Source organism: Miscanthus floridulus, chromosome 11 (assembly GCF_019320115.1).
Source record: "Miscanthus floridulus cultivar M001 chromosome 11, ASM1932011v1, whole genome shotgun sequence".
In the NCBI taxonomy this organism is placed as follows: domain Eukaryota; kingdom Viridiplantae; phylum Streptophyta; class Magnoliopsida; order Poales; family Poaceae; genus Miscanthus; species Miscanthus floridulus.
In genome coordinates this window covers 40,877,081-40,896,849 of record NC_089590.1, presented here as the reverse complement: position 1 = coordinate 40,896,849, position 19,769 = coordinate 40,877,081, and the positions used below count along the sequence as shown (strand labels likewise).

At 45.3% G+C, this 19,769-nt stretch overlaps 3 protein-coding genes across 7 annotated transcripts; 1 reads left to right on the top strand and 2 right to left on the bottom strand.

The window, feature by feature from the left end:
- Positions 1-353: 353 nt before the first annotated feature.
- LOC136494891 (uncharacterized) lies at positions 354-1,966 on the bottom strand. The gene is made up of 2 exons (XM_066491059.1): positions 1,516-1,966; positions 354-1,436 (listed from the first exon to the last, which is right to left on the bottom strand). Exons 1-2 carry the CDS (start codon positions 1,964-1,966, stop codon positions 631-633), a joined length of 1,257 nt encoding a protein of 418 aa, XP_066347156.1. The 3' UTR covers positions 354-630.
- Positions 1,967-2,121: 155 nt separating this feature from the next.
- LOC136494892 (uncharacterized) lies at positions 2,122-8,133 on the bottom strand. Of its 5 annotated transcripts, none has more exons than XM_066491060.1 (8): positions 7,797-8,133; positions 7,333-7,404; positions 6,384-6,533; positions 6,208-6,281; positions 6,008-6,126; positions 3,977-4,099; positions 3,216-3,321; positions 2,122-2,258 (listed from the first exon to the last, which is right to left on the bottom strand). In XM_066491060.1, the coding sequence occupies exons 2-7, from the start codon at positions 7,337-7,339 to the stop codon at positions 3,216-3,218; spliced, it is 579 nt and encodes a 192-aa protein (XP_066347157.1). In that variant the 5' UTR covers positions 7,340-7,404; positions 7,797-8,133; the 3' UTR covers positions 2,122-2,258. The 5 variants fall into 5 exon arrangements, with proteins under 5 accessions (XP_066347157.1, XP_066347158.1, XP_066347159.1 ...); XM_066491061.1 differs by having other exon boundaries at positions 2,129-2,243; XM_066491062.1 differs by lacking the exon at positions 2,122-2,258 and adding an exon at positions 7,658-7,714 and having other exon boundaries at positions 2,281-3,321; positions 7,797-8,132.
- A 154-nt stretch (positions 8,134-8,287) lies between these two features.
- Positions 8,288-10,034, top strand: LOC136493411 (large ribosomal subunit protein P2A-like). Its single transcript, XM_066489494.1, has 4 exons — positions 8,288-8,371; positions 9,064-9,152; positions 9,397-9,617; positions 9,798-10,034. The coding sequence occupies exons 2-4, from the start codon at positions 9,065-9,067 to the stop codon at positions 9,822-9,824; spliced, it is 336 nt and encodes a 111-aa protein (XP_066345591.1). The 5' UTR covers positions 8,288-8,371; position 9,064; the 3' UTR covers positions 9,825-10,034.
- Positions 10,035-19,769: the final 9,735 nt, after the last annotated feature.

The window sequence follows — 19,769 nt, the reverse complement described above, 5'->3', positions numbered from 1 at the left end:
TTCATTTTTAAGTATGGAGGGAGTAGGTATTTTTTATGATATGACAGTGTATTTAAGAAAAGAGAGAAGAAATAAAACTCTCTTGACACGATTAGCAAGTATCTATGAGTCATGAAATTAAATGCCTATAAAACTATAAAATAAAACTTTAAATTGAGAACGGGTGTTTAATCTAAGTTTCATTGTCTTGAAAATAACAGTCGTAAAACTATCCGCTGAGGTTGGCCTAAGTGAAAAAAATGCAAACACGTGCTACAAAAATCACATAATCGATCTGTTTAGAGAACTTCTTTTTTGATAGTAAAAGGTGTCTGCTTAATTTAGAGAACTTTATTTATTTGAATGATGAAACACGAGAACCAAAGTAGCTAGGATTATATCCACAGGAATTTAACCATGCGGATCCTATCCTAGCCCGACACTGCAGCACTACACTTCCGACATCAGAGCAACACGGCATTATTTCCCAGTGTTGTCCACACGACTACCACGAGACACGTCAGTCTTTTATTCGGTCGCCATACATAGAACTACTACTACTTCGCAGCTGCAGCAGCTATATATATGTCAGCACGTACGCACGCAATTAGACACGTGAATGAAGCATAAAACACTACACCAGCGGCCTCGTCACTTCTTGCACACCAGGCCAGTGGTGACCTCGCCACTGCCGCAGGCCGCGTCGGTGGGCTCCTCGATGATGCCCACGGCGGGCCCGGCGGGCCCGTCGTCGTCGCCAGCGAACCGCCCGACCTCGCAGTCCGTGGCGAAGATGCCGCCGGACACCTGGTACCTGCGGGCGCCGCCCATGACGGGGACCCTAGCGCCGGCGTCCACCCCGGCGGCGCTGACGTAGTCCGGGCGGTAGGTCTGGCCCAGCACGCCGTGCACGTCGGAGCTGAGCGCGTAGAACTTGAACGCCACGTTGAGGTGCGCGAGGCTGCCGTCCTCCTCGGGGCGCAGGCCGTACCCGTGGACCCTCGAGTCCTCCTCGGTGACCGGCACGGCGTTGGCCACGATCCGGAACACCCCGTCCAGCTGCACCACCACGCCGTTGGCGGGGCCCGTGCGGAAGATGGACAGCGCGGGCGCCGCCGACGTGGGGCTCCAGCTGGCGCCGGCCACGGCGTCCAGCGGGACGGGCGCGCCGTCGAAGGTGATGGCCAAGCGGTCCACGGCGTCGTCCCAGGTGGCCGTCCTCCGGACGCCGAGGTACAGCCGGTGCCCGCCGAAGCGGATGCCCAGCGCCTGCACCCAGGTGAAGTCACGCGCCACGCCCGCGTTGTTGCGCTTGCCGATGAAGTGCGCGTTGATGTGCAGGTTGGCGTCCGACAGCAGGCAGAAGTCGGCGTCCCGGCGGCCGTGGAACAGGAACTTGTTGCCGTCGCCGCCCACGAAGCGCGGGTCGTAGCACTCCGTGCCGGTCAGCTCACACACTGCTCAAAATCACAAACTGATCAAAATCTTTGAGCAGGATAGAGCGAATGCGTAGAGTATGTATGTGTGGACGCTTACGGCAGACGAGCTTGCAGGACGGGCAGTGGACGTAGCAGGTGTCCCGGCAGCCGCGAGGGCACTGGAGCGCGAGGACGTTGCACTTGGGCTCCGACCCTTGCTGCCCATGGGTGTCGTTGTAGCAGGTCACGTAGGTGGGGGGGTATACGGGGATCACGTTGGGGTCCGACGAGATGGGATTCGTAGGGTCCGTCGGCTGGGCTCCCACTGCCGCGGCGAGGAAGGAGGCGGCGAGCAGGGCCACGGCGAACCGCCGGACGGACGCCATCTCAGTTTGGGTGCCTGCCGGCTGAGACCGGAGATGAGACGACGATGATAGTTGAAGGTGGACACGCTGATGTGAGTGGCACGGTGTGTAGTAGGCCTTCTTTATAGTCGGGGTGAGGGGGTGCAATGCGCCATTGTCTCTGACTAGCAACAGTGTCGTTGGAACCAAGCATGGCTTTTTCATGGATCAAGTCTCGGGAAGTCAACTGTTCACCCGGATCACATGAAACGATTCCATGCTTGTCATGCCGGGCAACACAGGCGAGAGGGATAGTCAGAAGATGAAACGAACTGATGAAATCTAGCTGTCTGTTTTGTTCTTGATAATGGTGTGGAGTGACATCCTCTCCACGTTACCACAAACAGAATATACATGGTCAGCATCTGCAAAGAGAATTTAACTGTCCGGCTGCTACGAAGGCAAAGGAATACGCACCGCGGCACCGATTCAGCTTCGAGTTCTGAAAACCATGATACTGCTAAAACTTCAGAAACTCCACATCTCTCTAAACAAGGTTTGGCGCATATCTTGTTCTAAAATCAAAGTTTTTTGATAGTTGATACTACAATTTCTCAAAACCACAACATCCAAATATGGCCTTGTTTGGATGTACTTTTCGAAAATTGTGATATTATAAGCCAAAGATATACAAAACCGTGGGGTTTTGAAAAAGGTCATGAGTGAGAGTTACTAAAAACTCCAAAAACTACAGTTTTAACAAAACCATGGCTTTATAAACTACAAGATTTGTTATATCCAAACAGTCCATAGCTTTTAAAAAACAAGTATTTAGCAAGACCGTAGTTTTCTCCAATGCTCCAAAAATACTTTGCATCCAAAGAGGGCTAGGTGTAAATGGAAAAACACATGAGTACGGTACAATCTTTAGGGGGAGGTGTAGTTGTGTAGGGCACGACCCTAGATGCACATGTTGCAAATCCTTTTAGCTTTATTAGCTGCTATAGTATCATGGTTCAGGTTTAGGCGTTTCGGATGTTACTCTCCTAACAAGTCATCCCGAGTCTGGACCACACAGCTGGGCTACCGTTGGAGTTTGCATATTGCACACAACGTGAATTGTAAATCCACAATTTGCATAGATTGAGTGTGTTTGCCAACTTACTCCACTAATATAGAAAACACAAACTGTCGTTAACTCCTGAATGGAGGCTATGAAATAGCCATAATCTAAATAGGCACTCGAACAATGGGGAGGACAAGTGGCTGTCATAAGTCACAAAGTGGAATGTAACTGTATCATCACCAGATACATGATTTTAACATTTTGCAGGTATGTATAAGCAAAATCACTTGTTAGCAAATTAAGTGGCTAGTTGGAGGCAGAGTACTGTGGAAGTTAAAAAGTGTGTGGCATTGCTGATAATACACCTCAAGCAACAATATTTCTCAAGTTTGAAACAATGATACTAACCTACCAAAAGAACCACTTCCTCCCAGCTGGAGATTTTGTCCTCTCCCCTGTAGAACTTTGGTTCTCTCGTTTTGCCATGCCATGGTTCAGTGCTTCTAGCCTTTTCCTGCAAAAAACAAAATTACAGATTTAGAAGTATATAAGTACAGACTGTTAAGACAATGAATACTTTCATTTGAAGCAAGCATTGAAGCACTTTAGTGACAGTATATATTGCTTTGTTCAGTAACTTGCAGACCGTAGTTCTGCACTCTTTAGTATACTATTCCAGAGCAAATGCCACATCGGTAATATGTTGGCAAAACCAAAACAGAAATTCAATAAGGAATATTGATTAATCAAGAAGGTAAAACAACAATGTAGATGGACAGTGATGACAGGAATAAGAAACTATGTACCACTGTAAAGATGTATCAAGTCACTCGAGGGCGGAACTATACGTATCTGTGTATAATCAATTAAATTTACTTTCCTGTTAATGATCACATAGCGTTTCTGTGCACAATACATAACTGAAGCTTAGCCAAAGTTGGCATGATCATTTCAGATGCTTGATTTTGTAAATTAGATCATTATCGGGATTTGAATTATGAAGCTACTGGTTTTATGTTGATCATTGTCATTCCAAATCAGAAAGAGGTAAGTACCATTAGCCCACTATGTCATAGTTCATATTTACTAGAAAAATCCTTTCAACTGTTATAGAGTAACAGAAATTAACACAAGCTAGTATGTGACTAGTACAGAATCAAAACAACTACCTTGTATCTTCAAGCTGTCCGTGCAAGCTCCATCTCTGTCGAAATCCTTCCATACCCTCAAGTCCACTAGCAAGAATCATGCGCCTACAAAGGCATGTAAGACCACACGCAAGCAGAATAAAGCTGCATGAACGAGTCAATAGGAAATTCAATATGGTTCACGATTCCCTCCATTTACTGTACTGTAACTAACATTAAACAAAATAAAATGTCTCCAATTTTAAAATAAAGCTATGTAATATTATTTTAAATCAGATCGACATGCATATTTAGGGAATTTTTTTATTACTTTTGCCCTCTTTTATTTAAGAATTTTATTTGACCTCTCAGCATTTATGAATAACATCCACACTAACCATTGTATCTACTATCACGTGGTCCCAAGAGATTTAACACTAAGGATCCCAGACATGTCACTTCACATTCTCTTTGTTTGTCACCTAATTCTTGTGCTTGACCAAAATATGCCTTACAAAAATGGAACCAACAGGGTACAACTGTAAAATATCATCAGGGCTAGTTTTACTAGCGCATTCTTTTGGAATGTCCGGTGTTACACGTATGTGTGTGGAACACCAGAATAAGCACTACTTGTCAGAACAAATAATTGGTGTACACATGAAGGTCTAGGGGCTCCTTCCTACAATAACAGTATGCTAAGTAGGATCTGAGCAGCTATCTCAAATGCCAAAGGATTTGGTGAAACATAGGATTTTAGGGGGTGTAGGGGCTATGAATCTAATCTAAAAGCACAGAAGCATACTGTACAAAGATGTTTACATTGTGTGTTTTGTTTTTCATGATTCATGATTCTTTGGCAACAGTCAATACAGCTCTGTGAGGTCAAGTAGAAAATTTATCCTAAAAATAGATATAGGAAAAATAAGAAAATATGTATTTGGCACAATGAAGCTAACATGCATTGAGAGCAGCTATGATCTGTTGTTCCTCACTAAGAGCCTGGGCCTAGGATCTCAGGAACCTGTTCGTTTCGGCTGAAATGATCGTGGATTATTACTGCTAGCTGGTTTGGTGTGAGAGAAAAATACTGTTCTAGCTTATAATCCACGATCATTTACAACCAAGCCAACAGGCTGTTGGTCTTGGGAGTAGTCTAGTTTTTCTTTCTCCCTGGTTCTAGTGGTCATCTCTCTCCTATCCGTGGTGTGATTGTTCTTATTTTCTAGTGCATGTGGATATGTGGAGTGTGTGCGTCATGTTTTGCATACTCTCTGTTACTATTTCCTTTTTAATGAAATGACACACAGCTCTCCTGCGCATTTAAGACAAAAAAAAGAACATTAATGTTTAAGGTAGACAGAACACACTTAGCTTCCTAATATGTTGGAGGATTAGACTTGATAGAAATGGTTGTCGGCATCCCATTATGTTTACTACCATTACTCTCTAAAAAAATATGCAATTCACCCCAGTAGTGTTACATAAGCTTTTGCTCATAAAATAGTCAATTCCTATATTGAAGCTTGCTACAACGCAATTAAATCTAATAGGTGCAATAACTGTCAAAGCAACGAGGAAAGCAAACAGTTGTATGCTATGTAAGCATCAAATGGCCTAATAATGGATTATGTGACAAAATCACAAACTAGACTACCACATCCACAGGACAAATATTTCGTATGGGAGTTTAGACATCCATTGATATAGAAGGTTACATCAAATTTTAAAAACACTACCATATGTATTGGTGAATCTTCTGAAAGCTTGTTGGATCAGTATACACACTTGGATTATCCAGATTAATGGTGAAGAAATTAAAATTCCAATGCACATGTTCATGCCAGACTCCTTACCTAGTTACTAGTGTCAATGGGGAGGAAAAACCTTGATACAAATGCATTCCTTGTTAAGTGTATCACTCCACTACAGTTCCTAAATGTTTTATGAGGAAAAAAAAAACTTTGAAGGTTCATATAGCAGATAGGATCATAGGAATACCATTTCACAAGCTGCTTATCACATGATCATTGCTATGATTGATTAAAGGGAAACTTGTTAGTACTGAACTACCTTTCTAGCAGTGTTACTTCTGATTGGAGTTGAGTAGCTCTCTCCTTCCCTTGTTCCAGGGGCATTGAAAACCCCAATTTATATTCACTATTTTGCATCCGCTCTCTTATTTCCTTGTCCTGTTATAAGACACAAAGCTGTACTGTTGAATAAACACCAAATAAGATCAGGCATGGCCAAATGGTTTTAGTATAACTAACCCTTTTCTCAGCACATTGTCGGTATAACACAATTTCATCTTGGCAGAATGGCTCAATATCATTGATTTGTAGGCCTGGACAATAGAAATAATGTTTTTTCTATAGAACACTTCCTTCACAAATGCACACGGAATAAGAGAAACATGATATCAATGTCACAAAAACCAGTTACTCACATAAGAAAAGGTTCCTGAGTATACCATCACAAAGCTCAACACCTTCAAGGACATGTGATGCGATCTCTTTCGGTATGACAGGGGATGGCGGCCCGCGCATGAGATCATCACCAACAAGGATGGTCTCCTCCATTGTTTCTTGCTTATCAACTGTAAGAAAAATAGTCATGAGAAATTGACCGCATGATACAGAAGCTATAATCATTCCACAAAGTTGAAGGCTGCAAACTGCGGTTGGATTCAGCAAAGCTGAGGTACTTACTATAAACTGAAGATTCAAATTGTTTTTCCACTTGTTTATATTCTTTGATGGCATAAATCAACTACTTGCATAATCAGCAAAAGAGCTTTTTATCATCCACATCTCATTCATTTATAAATACGAAACCTATTCTGCTCAATGTGTTGCAGCGCAACATTGCGCATTGTGCGCCCCTTCTATACTCCTTTTGCAATTAAACTTTACTACTTCATTCCCAGATTATGTGCTATTTCCATGAGCAGTTCTTATATTAACCTGCCTGACATCACCTTTAGCACAAGGGCTTGGCACCTTGCTAACAAACCATTTAACAAAAATCTTACTCCCAACCCAACACTAGTAACCAGCTACCAATCTATCTGACTACTCCCCCAAAATTGACACCACATAACTTATGTAAATAGGGATGAAACTAGATCGGATACGAAAGGATATTGCAGATCTCAAATACGTAGTGTCGGATGCAGCAGAGATTAATAACTACTCCATATACATATAAGAAATTTAACTTTGACTATTCGGATTAGGAAACAGTACGGATATTAAATGTCCAGATTCATATACGGATTATCCATGTAGTCTTTAAGCCCTTTCGGGACAGACAGATATCGGGAAATATCCGTCCCATTTTCATCCCTACATGTAAGTGACAAAATGGGAACAGAAAGAGAGAAGGTGTGCCCTTACCATCCATGGTGGCTGATTAAGCTCGCACACCCCCAGTGAACAAGCAACCTGAGTCAGTTAACACCGAAAACCCTGCAGCAATGGCAGGAGAGGGTCGTCAAATACTTTTTACAACCTAAAATGTAATATTTGGCAATGTATAACACCATATAGTAGTAATTGTATAATCACAGCAGATATAACACATATTTAAGCACGATTTCATAGAATTGAACATAACTTGAAATTGTTTAACATAGAAGTACCAACTGTTCAACATATCAAAATGAAAATGTCTGAAATATAGAGAGGATATGAAACAACAAAAATGATTAAAAAAACTTACAAATTACAAGCCAACTCAACTTGCTCTAAGTAATTCTCACATGTTTTAGCTCTGCTCCTTTGAAGTCATTCACAAATTAACTCCAATAATAATAACAGAGAAGCCAATTGAGTGATTTATTACCAAATTAATAACTTACAAATTCAATTCACCGGTGCTGGTGGACAGGACAGGTGGAGTGGTAGCTCATTCGCTCTGCTCCAATCGGCAATCGCCCGTCGCCCTGGCCTCTCGGTGCCGCCCAGCGCTGCCGGCCGCGGAGGCTCCAATCTGCAGTGGCTCACCGTCTCTGCTCCAATCGGCGGAGTGGCAGACCGCCGGACACCCTACGCTGAGCGCTCGGTGGTCGAATGCCCGCTCTGCACGCCAGGCGCGGTCACCCGCAGCCCCAGGTCACCGCCGTCCGCCGCAGCCGCCAGGGTTTTGGAAATGTGGGGGAGAAGAGAACGGGAGAAGAGAGAAGACAGGAGGAAGGACCGAACAAGTCGGCGACTCGGGTTACTCGCGTGTGTGCCTGCGCGTGGGCCCTTGGCGGCGGGGCAGTCTGGGAGAAGCTGGGCCTATGGCTAATGGGCCTTGTTGGGCCTGCGCGTAAGGGTTTCTGCGAGGTGCAGTATAAATAGCGGCTCCTCAAACCTCACTAGCCCCTTGCTCGAAGAAACCCTCCGCCGCCGCGGCGCCGCTACTTCTCGGCTCGTTCCTTCCACGATCCAGGTACGTCGCCTCAATCCTCTCCTGTTTTTACGTATCCTGGTTCCTGTTTACGTGTCCTTGTTCGGGATCATTGCAGCGAGCGATCTGATTGTTGGTGTTGGGGTTTGTTAGTGCTGGTATATTTGGTGCAAAATGCATGGTTTCAAGTGTTATATTGACGCTGTAGATTAGATTTTTTTTAGGCGAAACAAAGGTGTTTTGCGATGCTTTTTGGTTGTGGAGGTTCGGGTCTGGATGAGTTGTTTAATTTGTGCTCTGTACTCTGATCGAATGTTGACAATTAGGACTAATTATATTTGGCTTGTGTTATCGAATTATTAGCCTGGTTTTACAAGCAGGCGAAACCATGGTTAAGATTTGTTGCGCCACTTAACGCTCTCTATAGTAGATGTGTATCGGTTTATATCGATTCGTGTATCCGGATTATGGAGATCCGATGGATATTTCCTAGTGGTGTATCACCCCTGTACTTTGAAACACTTAACTTCATTGTTTTGCAATTACACGTAGATTTCCTTTTCTTATAGAGTTGCAATGTGGTTTCAATTTGATTTGTAGGTTAATTTGTATAATCATGTCATTGAGTTTGCTGAATGTACTCATGTTGATTCACTATATGTCTTAATTTAGTTACTTTCATTCATGGTGCTAAAAATATGGACTAATTGTGACACTACTTTTGGCTTGAGCAGGATGAAGTTTGTTGCTGCCTATCTGCTTGCTGTTCTCGCTGGCAACAATGACCCCTCTGTGGAGGATCTGAAAACTATTCTGGAGTCAGGTAGTTACATTTAACTGAATACCCGTTACAATCTTTTATTATTCTTAATTAATTTATCTTCTTTCTGTCAAAAGAAGACATCTAGTTTGGCAGATGCTTGATTGTAGAATGCTGATAAGGTTGATCATTTACTCAAGTGTTTGATTATATTTTTTTCTGTGTTGAATTGATCACTGCAATACAAATACGCTCTTATGATATGATGCATTCTGTGTATAATTAATTAAATTTCTTATTGTTGCAGTTGGTGCTGAGATTGACACTGATAAGATGGAACACCTGCTGTCCCAATTGAGTGGCAAGGACATCACTGAGCTCATTGCTGCCGGTAGGGAGAAGTTTGCTTCTTTCCCTTGCGGTGGCGGTGGTGTTGCTGTTGCAGCAGCTGCCCCTACTTCTGGTGGTGCTGCTCCTGTAGCTGAGAAGAAGGAAGAGAAGGTGGAAGAGAAGGAAGAGAGTGATGATGTAAGCTCACACAGCATTGTTCTCTATGTTTTCTCATGACCAAGTACCTTATTTCATGTTAGTTTGTGATTTCACTCCAAATGCCATCATGGTTTAGTCTTATTTTAGGCACCAGTCGTAATAACACTGATCTATTAAACTGACCTCAGCCACTTACTGATGTTGAACATTTATTTGCAGGACATGGGCTTCAGCCTGTTCGACTAAGTGCTGTGACATATTGTTATCATCAGGGCAGAGGAAACCAGTCATGATGTCCGAATTTTAACCTTGTAGGAGACTGATATTTAGTATGTCAGTGTTGGATGTTATGCTGGTTGGTTTGCTGCTGAACCAAAGTTTTGCTACCCTATCTCGATGTTTTATTATGAATTGAGTACCTTGCTTCAGCAATGAGCAATGTTGCATGGTTATTTCTGTTCTTTTTCTATCTGTCTCAATTCATTCAGTTCTTCCTGATTAAGATGGACTAATTTGACTCGTTTAATTCTTGGTTGACAGTTTTAATATAATTTGTTGCGATTGTGACCCATTGCTGATATTTTCTGTAATATCTTTGATTTAGCTTTAATCGAGACTACGATCTTGCCTCCTTGGAATACAAAACCTTCTGTTCGCTTGGTTTATAAGCCGTATTTTTTCAGCCAACGAATAGTATTTTTCTCACAATAAATTAGTCAACAGTATTTTCAGTCATGGTTTATCAGCCAAGCGAATAGGGCAAGTTGAAAGGCATCGTATCAGGCATAAACCAACCAACCTGTGCAAACTTAGAAACTAACAATCAGGATCACTACATGCTGATCCAATGGATGGGGTGAGAGGTGGGATTTTTTTTTTTGCGCTTAAGCCCCCCACTCACCGACCTTTTTTTGCGCTTAAGTCCCTCACCGCATCAATTGAATCAGCATCACAGTGGTTTTGGTGCATCAATTGAATCAGCATCACAGTGGTTTTGATTGATAGTTTCTAAGTTTGCACAGGTTAATTGGTTTGCACCTAATACGTCGCCAAGTTAAAATATAGATTTGCCTATTGTGACCTTGTTGAACGAGTCCGCAGCATGTTTCGGCCGAGGTTGAGTTTTGCACTCCAGTTAGCATATCAATACGAAACAATGGGCCTGTTTGTGTTACCAATGCAGAAATTTCATAAAAAAAATTGTGTAGATTTCACTTGAATCAGTTTGAATTCAAAGAAAATGTAGGAATAGAAAAAAAATTCAAGTGTTCCAAACAGAACCTCAATCCAAAAATTTTCAAGGGTTCCAAACCCGCCCACGATCCAGAAGTAGTTATTAGGAAGCTACAGTATATTGTGGTTTTTAAAGACCTGTCCAATACAAAGAAAACCTCACCCCTGGTTTGCGTACGTGTGTTTACATGGGTAAGTGCGTGCGTGTTGTGGGCGTACCGTATAATTCTCAAAAAAATATTTGGTGACATGTTAGGTCTATTTGTCATCCAATAAACCTCTCCTCTCCTACCTGTTTCTTTCTCTCATAGCGCCACATCTCACATCTACTCTCTTAGCATTTGTCGAAATCCTTAACGCAGGATATCTTGTAGCAGCTTTTGCCTTAAAATGTCAGTGGTAGCGTGCTACAGTAAAAGGTAAGGAATTGTCATTTTTTTAAAAAAAAGTAAGGAATTGTCAAGTTTACTCAAAGGCTGGACTCTGTATATATCTACGTGATGTTTAGAATGATCCTGTCCAAAACGATGTTCTGTGATAAGAAGAAAAATTATTTGAAGTTGATATCATGTAATGTGGTACAGTAATTTCATATGGATACTATACTTGATATAGTTTTGTTTCTTTAGTTCTGATGAGCCTCTTCATGTCTTCTAAAGCCAGATGTGGCCGATGTCCAGTTTCTTGTCTCTGTTAAGATCTCATCAGCGGAAACTGCAGGAATGGAGATTGTTCTGGGACGATGAAACTGCACACTGCTTTTCAGGATTGAGTCAAGCGATAGGAATTGTTGGCGCCCATGTAATTGTCAGTTCTGCGGATATATGCACTCACCTGCTATGTGCTACGGCATATTCTGAACATTATAGTACTACCGGTACCCTTTTTTAGGATTCATAGATGATCCGGATTCGAATGCTTGACTCTGGTTCTTCAGTTCCGTAAGAGAGCTTTTCCATCTAAAATGAGCTAATTGAGAACGATGCCACAATACATCGCTTTTCTGGGGGGTAGAAACCGCAGGTGAACTCTTTGCGCGCGCTTATCATTGGAGCAACAGGCGTCATCCACGCAGATGTACTGGGCATGCGCAGACGGGCCTGTAGCCTGTTCTGTTTCTGAAACTCAGGTTCAGAAATGTCTGTTGTTGCTGTTGCACTTGCACAGCTGCCACAGCATCTTCTGAGTTCTTACCTGGACAATAACATCTGCAAAGTGGTCCTTGACACGGTAAGATTCACCTGTAAACAAGTCCCTCGAAATAGTTGTTTCACTTGTTGCTGTCTGCAGAGGCTCGGTGCTATGTATGCTGATTCTTGTTTCTGAAACGCAAATTGCATTGCCTGTCAACTAGGATCATGAGAGTGGACATGTAGGCCAGGTGTCACCCCATGCCTTCCTTGGATTCCGGGATACCAAGATCCAAGTCTACTATCCGATATCTTCTCGGTTGATTGCCTCGCTCTCTCCATCATCCCTTTTCCGTCGTCTTGAGTCTTGACGACTCACACGGCAGCAGCCTACTGTGGTCTGTGGTTACGCATCTCCTGGCTCCTGGGATACCACGGTCCAGACACATGCACGGAACACGCGTGGACGGACGGTCCTTTTGCTGCAGAAGCCACACGGCTTTTACGGCCGCTTCCAGTTGACACCGGCAGCGTCAGATCGCAGTCGCGGCGTGCCACCTTGAGCAGTTGAGCCACATAAACACGTTCCCGTACGCCACCGCCACCGATCATCTCTCTTCTTCATGTGTCGCTTCTTTCTCTACCCGCGGCGGTTCGACGAGATGAATGCGGCAGGGGCGTGTACCGTAGCCCTATAAAACCGGCATTTGACGAGCTGGTATGACCGACCGGCAGTACCTCTCGGTTTTACGGCTAGGAGTGAGTGAATGTACATGAGAAAAGTTTGGGGAGAAATTTGCTGAGGGCCTGTTTAGATTCCAAAAAATTTTGCGCAGTACTCGTCACATCGAATCTTGCGGCACATGCATGGAGTACTAAATGTAGACGAAAAAAAAACTAATTACACAGTTGATCGAGAAATCGCGAGACGAAACTTTTGAACCTAATTAGTCCATAATTAGATACTAATTATCAAATACAAACGAAATGCTACAGTGAGCCAAAATCCAAAAAAAATTTCATCTAAACGGGGCCTGAGTCGAGTCTTCGTCGTAGACTCGTACTAGGTAAGGTAAGTTAGGGTGGGTGACGACGTGGTACGTGTCTGTGTTTGTGTTGACCTTCGTGGCCCGGCACGGGGACGGGGAGCCGGTGGCCCTGCCCGCTACCACCTGCTTCGTGCATGCTGCTACATAGGGAGGGCATTAGGGCATCGGCATAGCCGAATGAAACCTAGGGGTCGCAAGGAACCGGACGCACCACGGACGGACGGGCCCTTTGCCTCTGCCGTGACGAACAAAAGGAACTGCGTCGGCCGGCCGGTCGACTGTAGCGCGACGGTTGAAACGTCATGTGGTGTTCGTCCATCTCGCGCTGAAGGGTGATGAATGGCCGGACGTTGTGGTACATATGCACGGCACGGCAGGTCGGCGGTGCCGATTGCCCACTGCTCCGCTTCCGCCCCACCTCGCCAGTCGCCAGGACGACGGAGGGGGATTATTGGATACGCACGCCCTCCTGTTCGATCGTGGGCTGTCCCCGCCGGATCGAGCAGGATGCATCCACGCCGGCGGAAGCGATGATAAGTCCGAGAGCGAGAGAGCGAGCCCCCGCCATGTGTGTGTGAGCGGCGGGCTCCACGTACCCATATCCCACCGCACACGCTTCATATCTCCAATCTCTCAGTCCCCTGTATCTGTATTCATGGCGAGCGAGAGAGCGTATCGACCTGGGCCTCGGATACCTCTGCAACGGCACGTGACGATGTGGAGAGACGAGGTGGACACATACGCAGGCAGTACGCACCGTCTCCATCGGCATCGGGGAGGGAACAGCAGGAGTGCCGAGTGCGTGCGTCTCTCTTGTCCGCGTCCACCGCCAGCTTACCGATGCATCCATCATACACGCACGCAGCCGCCGCTGGCTCGTTCCCCGCCTTGCCCAGTTGCTAGTATGTGCCGCCGCCGTGTTCCCGTGTGGCGTCGAATCAGAACATGCACGAGAAGTTGCAGGGGCTTCGCTGCAGAGAGTACGTACGACGAGATCGCACCGCGGCGGCAGGTGCCTCGAGGCCGCCAGCAGCAGCAGCAGACGCCACGCAAGAGTGCGATCACTGACCGTGGCCGCCACTGCCGGCCTCGTGCCGTGCGCGGCTGCGCGCGCACTTTCCGGTCATAGGACAAGGGTTTTTGGGGACACACCGGTGTTGAGTTGAGGGCGCGTTTAGTTCCGAAAATTTTTGGCTTTTGGCTACGGTAGCACTTTTGTTTGTATTTGACAAAAATTATCCAATTATGGACTATTTAGGCTTAAAAGATTTGTCTCACGATTTCTTGGCCAACTATGTAGTTAGTTTTTTTTCCGTTTACATTTAGTACTCCATACATGTGCCGCAAGATTCGATGTGACGGGGAATCTTGAAAATTTTTTGTTTTTGGGTTGGAAGTAAACGGGGCCTGAGTCACTGTGACCCATTTGGCATTTGCAGTTGTTGTCTAATTGCGGGCACCGGTAGTTCCACGGCGGGGCATCTCGATGGATGGGGTAGAATTAAAATTCTAATCCCTCGTCGCATCAGCTGGGGACCCAAAGCGGTATCTTGGCATCTCCGGTTGGTAACAAAGGCGGCACAACTTCAGGGGTGTTTGGATCCGTGGCTAAATTTTAGCTTTTATCACATCAAATGTTTGGATGATAATTATAAAACTAATTGTTAAAGCTCTAGGTTAATTTACCAAATAAATCTATTAAACATAATTAATCCATCATTAGCAAATGTTTATGGTAGCATCACATTGTCAAATCATGGACTAATTAGACTTAATAGATTTGTCTGACAAATTAGCCTCTATTTATGCAATTAGTTTTATAATTAGCCTATGTTAGTTGGTATCAAAGATCCGACGTGGCACCTACAGGAACCAAACGGGACCGTCATCATTGTTTCTTTTATCTTGAGATGAGTGATCTTAGTGGTACTAAGAGTTTTACGATTTGATTACCGGATGCTGAATCCTGCGCACCAATGGTAGTTTCGTGTTTTTAAAAATATATTCTTTGGAGCACGCTACGAGAATACTCTCTTGGTACCCAAAAAAAAATGAAACGATCCAGACCGATGAAATCTGATGTTTGGGAGTTGGTTGCCCAGTCTACCCTGTGTCTGTTCAACCATTCACATAATAACTAACCATAGGATTTGGTGTAAATGGCACTCCTAATGAACTACCATGTCAAGTTCCACATTTTAATAAGAGTCTACTTTGAACAATGAAGCGGAGGACCCGTGTTTAACAATTCCTTAGGCAGTTTTTTGATCTATTGAATTTTATTAGTAGGTGCTAACTTGTGGCCTTGTGGGGTTGTTTGCTGGTTACCCAGACAAAACAAAGTCCACAAAATTGTGATGATCGAGGTCGTGCACCGTTCAACTAATATTACTATGCTGGTCCTGATCTGCTATTATTCTAGTGAGTAATCTGCAAAGATGAAAACCATATCCAACGGATCATGATTCTTAGCCATGATCCATTCTTCACGATGCTTGCAACTACCTCCATGGACGAATTGACGTAGCAAGTTGGAGAGTTAAATGAGAAAAAAAATTATTTGACACTTGAAAAACTTTCATATTTGACACGTAAACTTAAAATCTTTCCTATTTGTCACCCCTTCAATTTTTTCTTTGTTTTTTTTACAACATCAATTTTTTTCTTTGTTGTTTGGCACTTCTATTACAAAAGTACCCATGTATCTTTCCTCAACAGTGTTAATATTATATTTTACACACCTTAATTGAGCAAAATAGCACAACTCTAACAACTTTTATTTTGTGCGAGCTAAATAGGATACCCATAGAATTTTTTTAGTTCCTTGGACCTCTTTGTAAATTATTTTTTTGGAACATTTTGTACATTTTCTTGGAGATTTGTAGTTTTCTCTCTCTCTTTTTACCAAAAGTATCATGAAGTTCAAGTTATAATTGTATACATAAGACTTGTATCTTAAAGGTAGCCTCTTTTGTTGTGATGATTTATAAAGAAGGCTACATTTTAAGATACATCTTTAGGTATACAACTAATTATTATTACTAGAATTCAATGATGTTTTAGGTAAAAAGAAGAAGAAACTACAAATCCTCAAAAGAAGGTATAAAATGATCCAAAAAATTATTTTACAAGAGGTCCAAGAAACTAAAAAAATTGTGATAGACTCGACATTGGTTTATCAAGGATTATAGTTCACCAAGAGAAAACTGACGGCTTAACTTTATTTCACACGAAAAGGAGATAAAGATGACAATAGCTTTAAGGCAAGAAATATAGTGACTATAGTTACATAAAACTTGTGCAATAGAGCGCATGGAGAGGGAGTATCAATCTAATCTCCTACAACTAAAAAGAACAAAAGTAAGACTATTTTTTCATGTGATTTTTTTTATTGCTCCTCCTTCCCGTCCGTGCGATACCGCATCACGCGCTCCACTCCAACCTCCCCCCGCCGCCAGCCCCGCACGCCTGCAGCCTCCCTCCACGCTCGTGGCCCCCTCCGTGTCGATCCATCTCCCTTCATCGGCATCGCGATGGCAGCGGGGTGACCCAGCGCTGCGCCCCCCTGAAGGGTCGAGATGGCGACTAGAGGGGGGGAGGGTGAATAGTCTTTTCTAAAACTTAATTGCGTCGGCTAACCGATACAAATGCGGAATTAAAACTATCGGTCTAGCCAAGACTATACCCCACTATATATGTTCACTAGCACCTTGCAAAGATAACAATTATGCAACAAAGGTGCCGGGCTAGCTAGAGCTCTCCTAAACAATTCTAGGAGCAAGGTTACACAAACCTATGCCACTAGTACTTTAAGCGACAAGGGAGCTCCTACACATGCTAGTAAGCAAAAGCACAAATCTAACTAAGCTCACTAGCAATGCTCAATAACAAGGCAACCAATGCCTAATTAGAGAGCGCAAATACTCAGCTACACAAACTAAGCAATGTGACTAACAAGGTTACTAAAACCAAATTAGCCACGCAAGGGAGCTACTTCTATGCTACACAAGCAAGAAGGTAATTAGCAAGCTACACAAGCTATCTAATTACACGAGCAACTACACAAGCTTAATATGTATAAAAGTAATTGCAAGCTTGTGTAATGGGGATGCAAACCAACGGGAAGAACAAGGTTGACACGATGATTTTTCTCCCGAGGTTCACGTGTTTGCCAACACGCTAGTCCCCGTTGTGTCGACCGCTCACTTGGTGGTTCGGCGGCTAATTAGCATCACCCGCTAAGCCCGCACGTCGGGCACCGCAAGAACCTACCCCTTGAGTGAGGGTAGCTCAATGACACGCTTTACTAGAGTTGCTCTTCGCGGCTCCCGCGGGGCGAGCACAATGCCCCTCACAAGCACTTCTCCGGAGCGCCGCACAAGCTTCTTGCGCGCTTCGACGGAGACCACCACCAAGCCGTCTAGGAGGTGGCAACCTCCAAGAGTAACAAGCACCACCGGCTTGCAACTCGATCACCTAGTGCCACTCGATGCAACCTCACGATGCAATCGCACTAGAATCGCTCACTCACACAATCGGATGATCGCTATCAAGTATGTGTGAGATGGAGGGCTCCCAAGCACTCACAAGCATGGACACTAAGTCCCTTGAGGTGCTCCACACACGCCATGGCCGAAGGCCACTTCTATTTATAGCCCCAAGGGCTAAACTAGCCGTTACCCCTTCACTGGGCAACGGTCGGGCCGACCGGACGCTCCGGTCGTGTTGACCGGACGCTGGACCTCAGCGTCCGGTCGCCCATAGACGACCACGTGTCCCGGTTCCAACGGTCACTTGACCTGACCGAACGTAGCAGCACTCAACTGACCGGACGCTGAACCCCCAGCGTCCGGTCATTTCCAGTAAGCTCCCGAGCATGACCGGACGCGTCCGGTCGAACGCGATCGGACGCAGCCAGCGTCCGGTCACTCTCCAGCTACTGCGTCACCGTACGTCAGCCTGACCGGACGTAGCCTTCCAGCGTTCGGTGCATTCAGATCCAGCGTCCGGTCAGTTGATCGATGCCAGCATCTTCTCCATTCTCTTCACCCAAACCCATCTCACCCCTGCAAACACCACCTCCTTTGTAAATGTGCCAACACCACCAAGTGTACACCACCATGTGTAAGTGTGTTAGCATTTTCACAATCATTTCCCAAAGGATGTTAGCCACTCAACTTGCCACGCCACTCGATCCTAGCGATAATGCAAAGTTAGATCACTCGAGTGGCACTAGATGACCGATATGCAAACAAGTTTGCCCCTCTTGATAGTACGGCCATCTATCCTAAACCCGGTCATAAACTTCTCTACACACCTATGACCGGTGAAATGAAATGCCCTAGGTTATACCTTTGCCTTGCGCATTCCATTCCATCTCCTTCAATGTTGATGCAACACATGCACCAACACGATCAACAATGATATGATCCACTTCATATCATCATATGATCATATTGGTTCATCGATCTTGACTCTACTTGCTCTTCACCGTTGCCATCGTCCATCAGCACCAAGTCTTGCTCAAGCTTCACCGCCACGCGGTCCATCACTCCAAAGCCTTCGACTTGCCCTTCACGCTTGCAACCGGTCCATCAAGCCAAGTCTTGTCTTGATCTTCTCCACCTTGATCACATGACTCAATGTCATGTCTCATGTGCATTTAAGCTACTTCATCATCACATGTGTGAGCTTTGCAACATCTCCAAGCCATTTTCACCTTCATGGTATATGTTGCTCACACACATGTACCTGTGGACTAATCACCTGTGTATCTCACATAAACATAATTAGTCCACCTAAGTTGTCACTCAATTACCAAAACCAAACAAGGACCTTTCACCCCCCCATGGGAGACGCCCACCCAGAAGACGCTCACCACCCGTGGCTTTGTAAATAGGAAGGGGGCGTTCTCCACTCACAATCCCATGGTGCGCCGCCCTCGCTCCTCCGTCCCTCTCCATAGCCCATCGCACACGCCCTCACCACCGTCGCCGCCGATACCGCGCCACCCCCACTCGTCCCTCATCGCGGACTCCGACGCCGCCCACCCCATGCCCAACCATCGCTGGATCTGAGGACGCCCCCACGCCCGACGCTAGTTGGATCCCAACGGGAACGTGACGATGCCTCCAAGACTGCACAGCCATTCGGTGTCCTCCGATTGGTGCCCTACGACTCTAATAAACTGCTCAACATGGCCACGATTTTCAGCACCGGCAACCACGTCAATGCACCTCCGGCGCTGGTACGTCTCCCACTCGGTCTCTCATCTGCAGTGCGTAGCTCCAGGATCTGATCAGGTTTGTGTTTCTTGCGCCCAGTTTCGCAGAATTTTGTAGCTTCAGTACAAGTGTTCATGGTGCACCGCCACCGCCCCCTTTGGCTGTCGCTCCGATTCGCCCGGCGCCTGCTCCGCCCGCCCCGGTCGGCTGGCCAGGATCATGCGCCGCCCTCACCCAACAAGTTGCTGGACGTCGCGATCACGACCTCGCCCGATTGGCTAGTTCCTGGCTAATGGCGGTGGTGCTCTCTTGGCTCCTGCTCGGCTGCGTCTACGTGCTGGGGTACCCTGACCCAGACCTGGTACGGGGGAGGGGGGTACCGGGGCAGCCGTCCGTGGCTTTCCTGTAGTTCGCTGACTATGTGGACGAGGACGAGGGCGCCAGGAGGAGTACCTCACCGAAGCTGAGGACGCTGCCAAGTCCAAGCCATCCCTGCTCAACGGAGGTTCGATCCATTATTACTCACCTGAGTCACCCGTCTTGATGAATATTAAA

Coding starts and splice junctions, on each gene's coding strand:
- LOC136494891 (XM_066491059.1), bottom strand. CDS start 1,966: ATGAAAAAGCCATGCTTGGTTCCAACGACACTGTTGCTAGTCAGAGAC. Junction 1,437..1,515: donor GTCCTGCAAGCTCGTCTGCC/GTAAGCGTCCAC, acceptor GATTTTGAGCAG/TGTGTGAGCTGACCGGCACG.
- LOC136493411 (XM_066489494.1), top strand. CDS start 9,065: ATGAAGTTTGTTGCTGCCTATCTGCTTGCTGTTCTCGCTGGCAACAAT. Junction 9,153..9,396: donor GAAAACTATTCTGGAGTCAG/GTAGTTACATTT, acceptor TTATTGTTGCAG/TTGGTGCTGAGATTGACACT. Junction 9,618..9,797: donor AGAAGGAAGAGAGTGATGAT/GTAAGCTCACAC, acceptor ATTTATTTGCAG/GACATGGGCTTCAGCCTGTT.
- LOC136494892 (XM_066491060.1), bottom strand. Junction 6,127..6,207: donor GACAATGTGCTGAGAAAAGG/GTTAGTTATACT, acceptor GTCTTATAACAG/GACAAGGAAATAAGAGAGCG. Junction 4,100..6,007: donor GAAGTAACACTGCTAGAAAG/GTAGTTCAGTAC, acceptor TCGTTCATGCAG/CTTTATTCTGCTTGCGTGTG.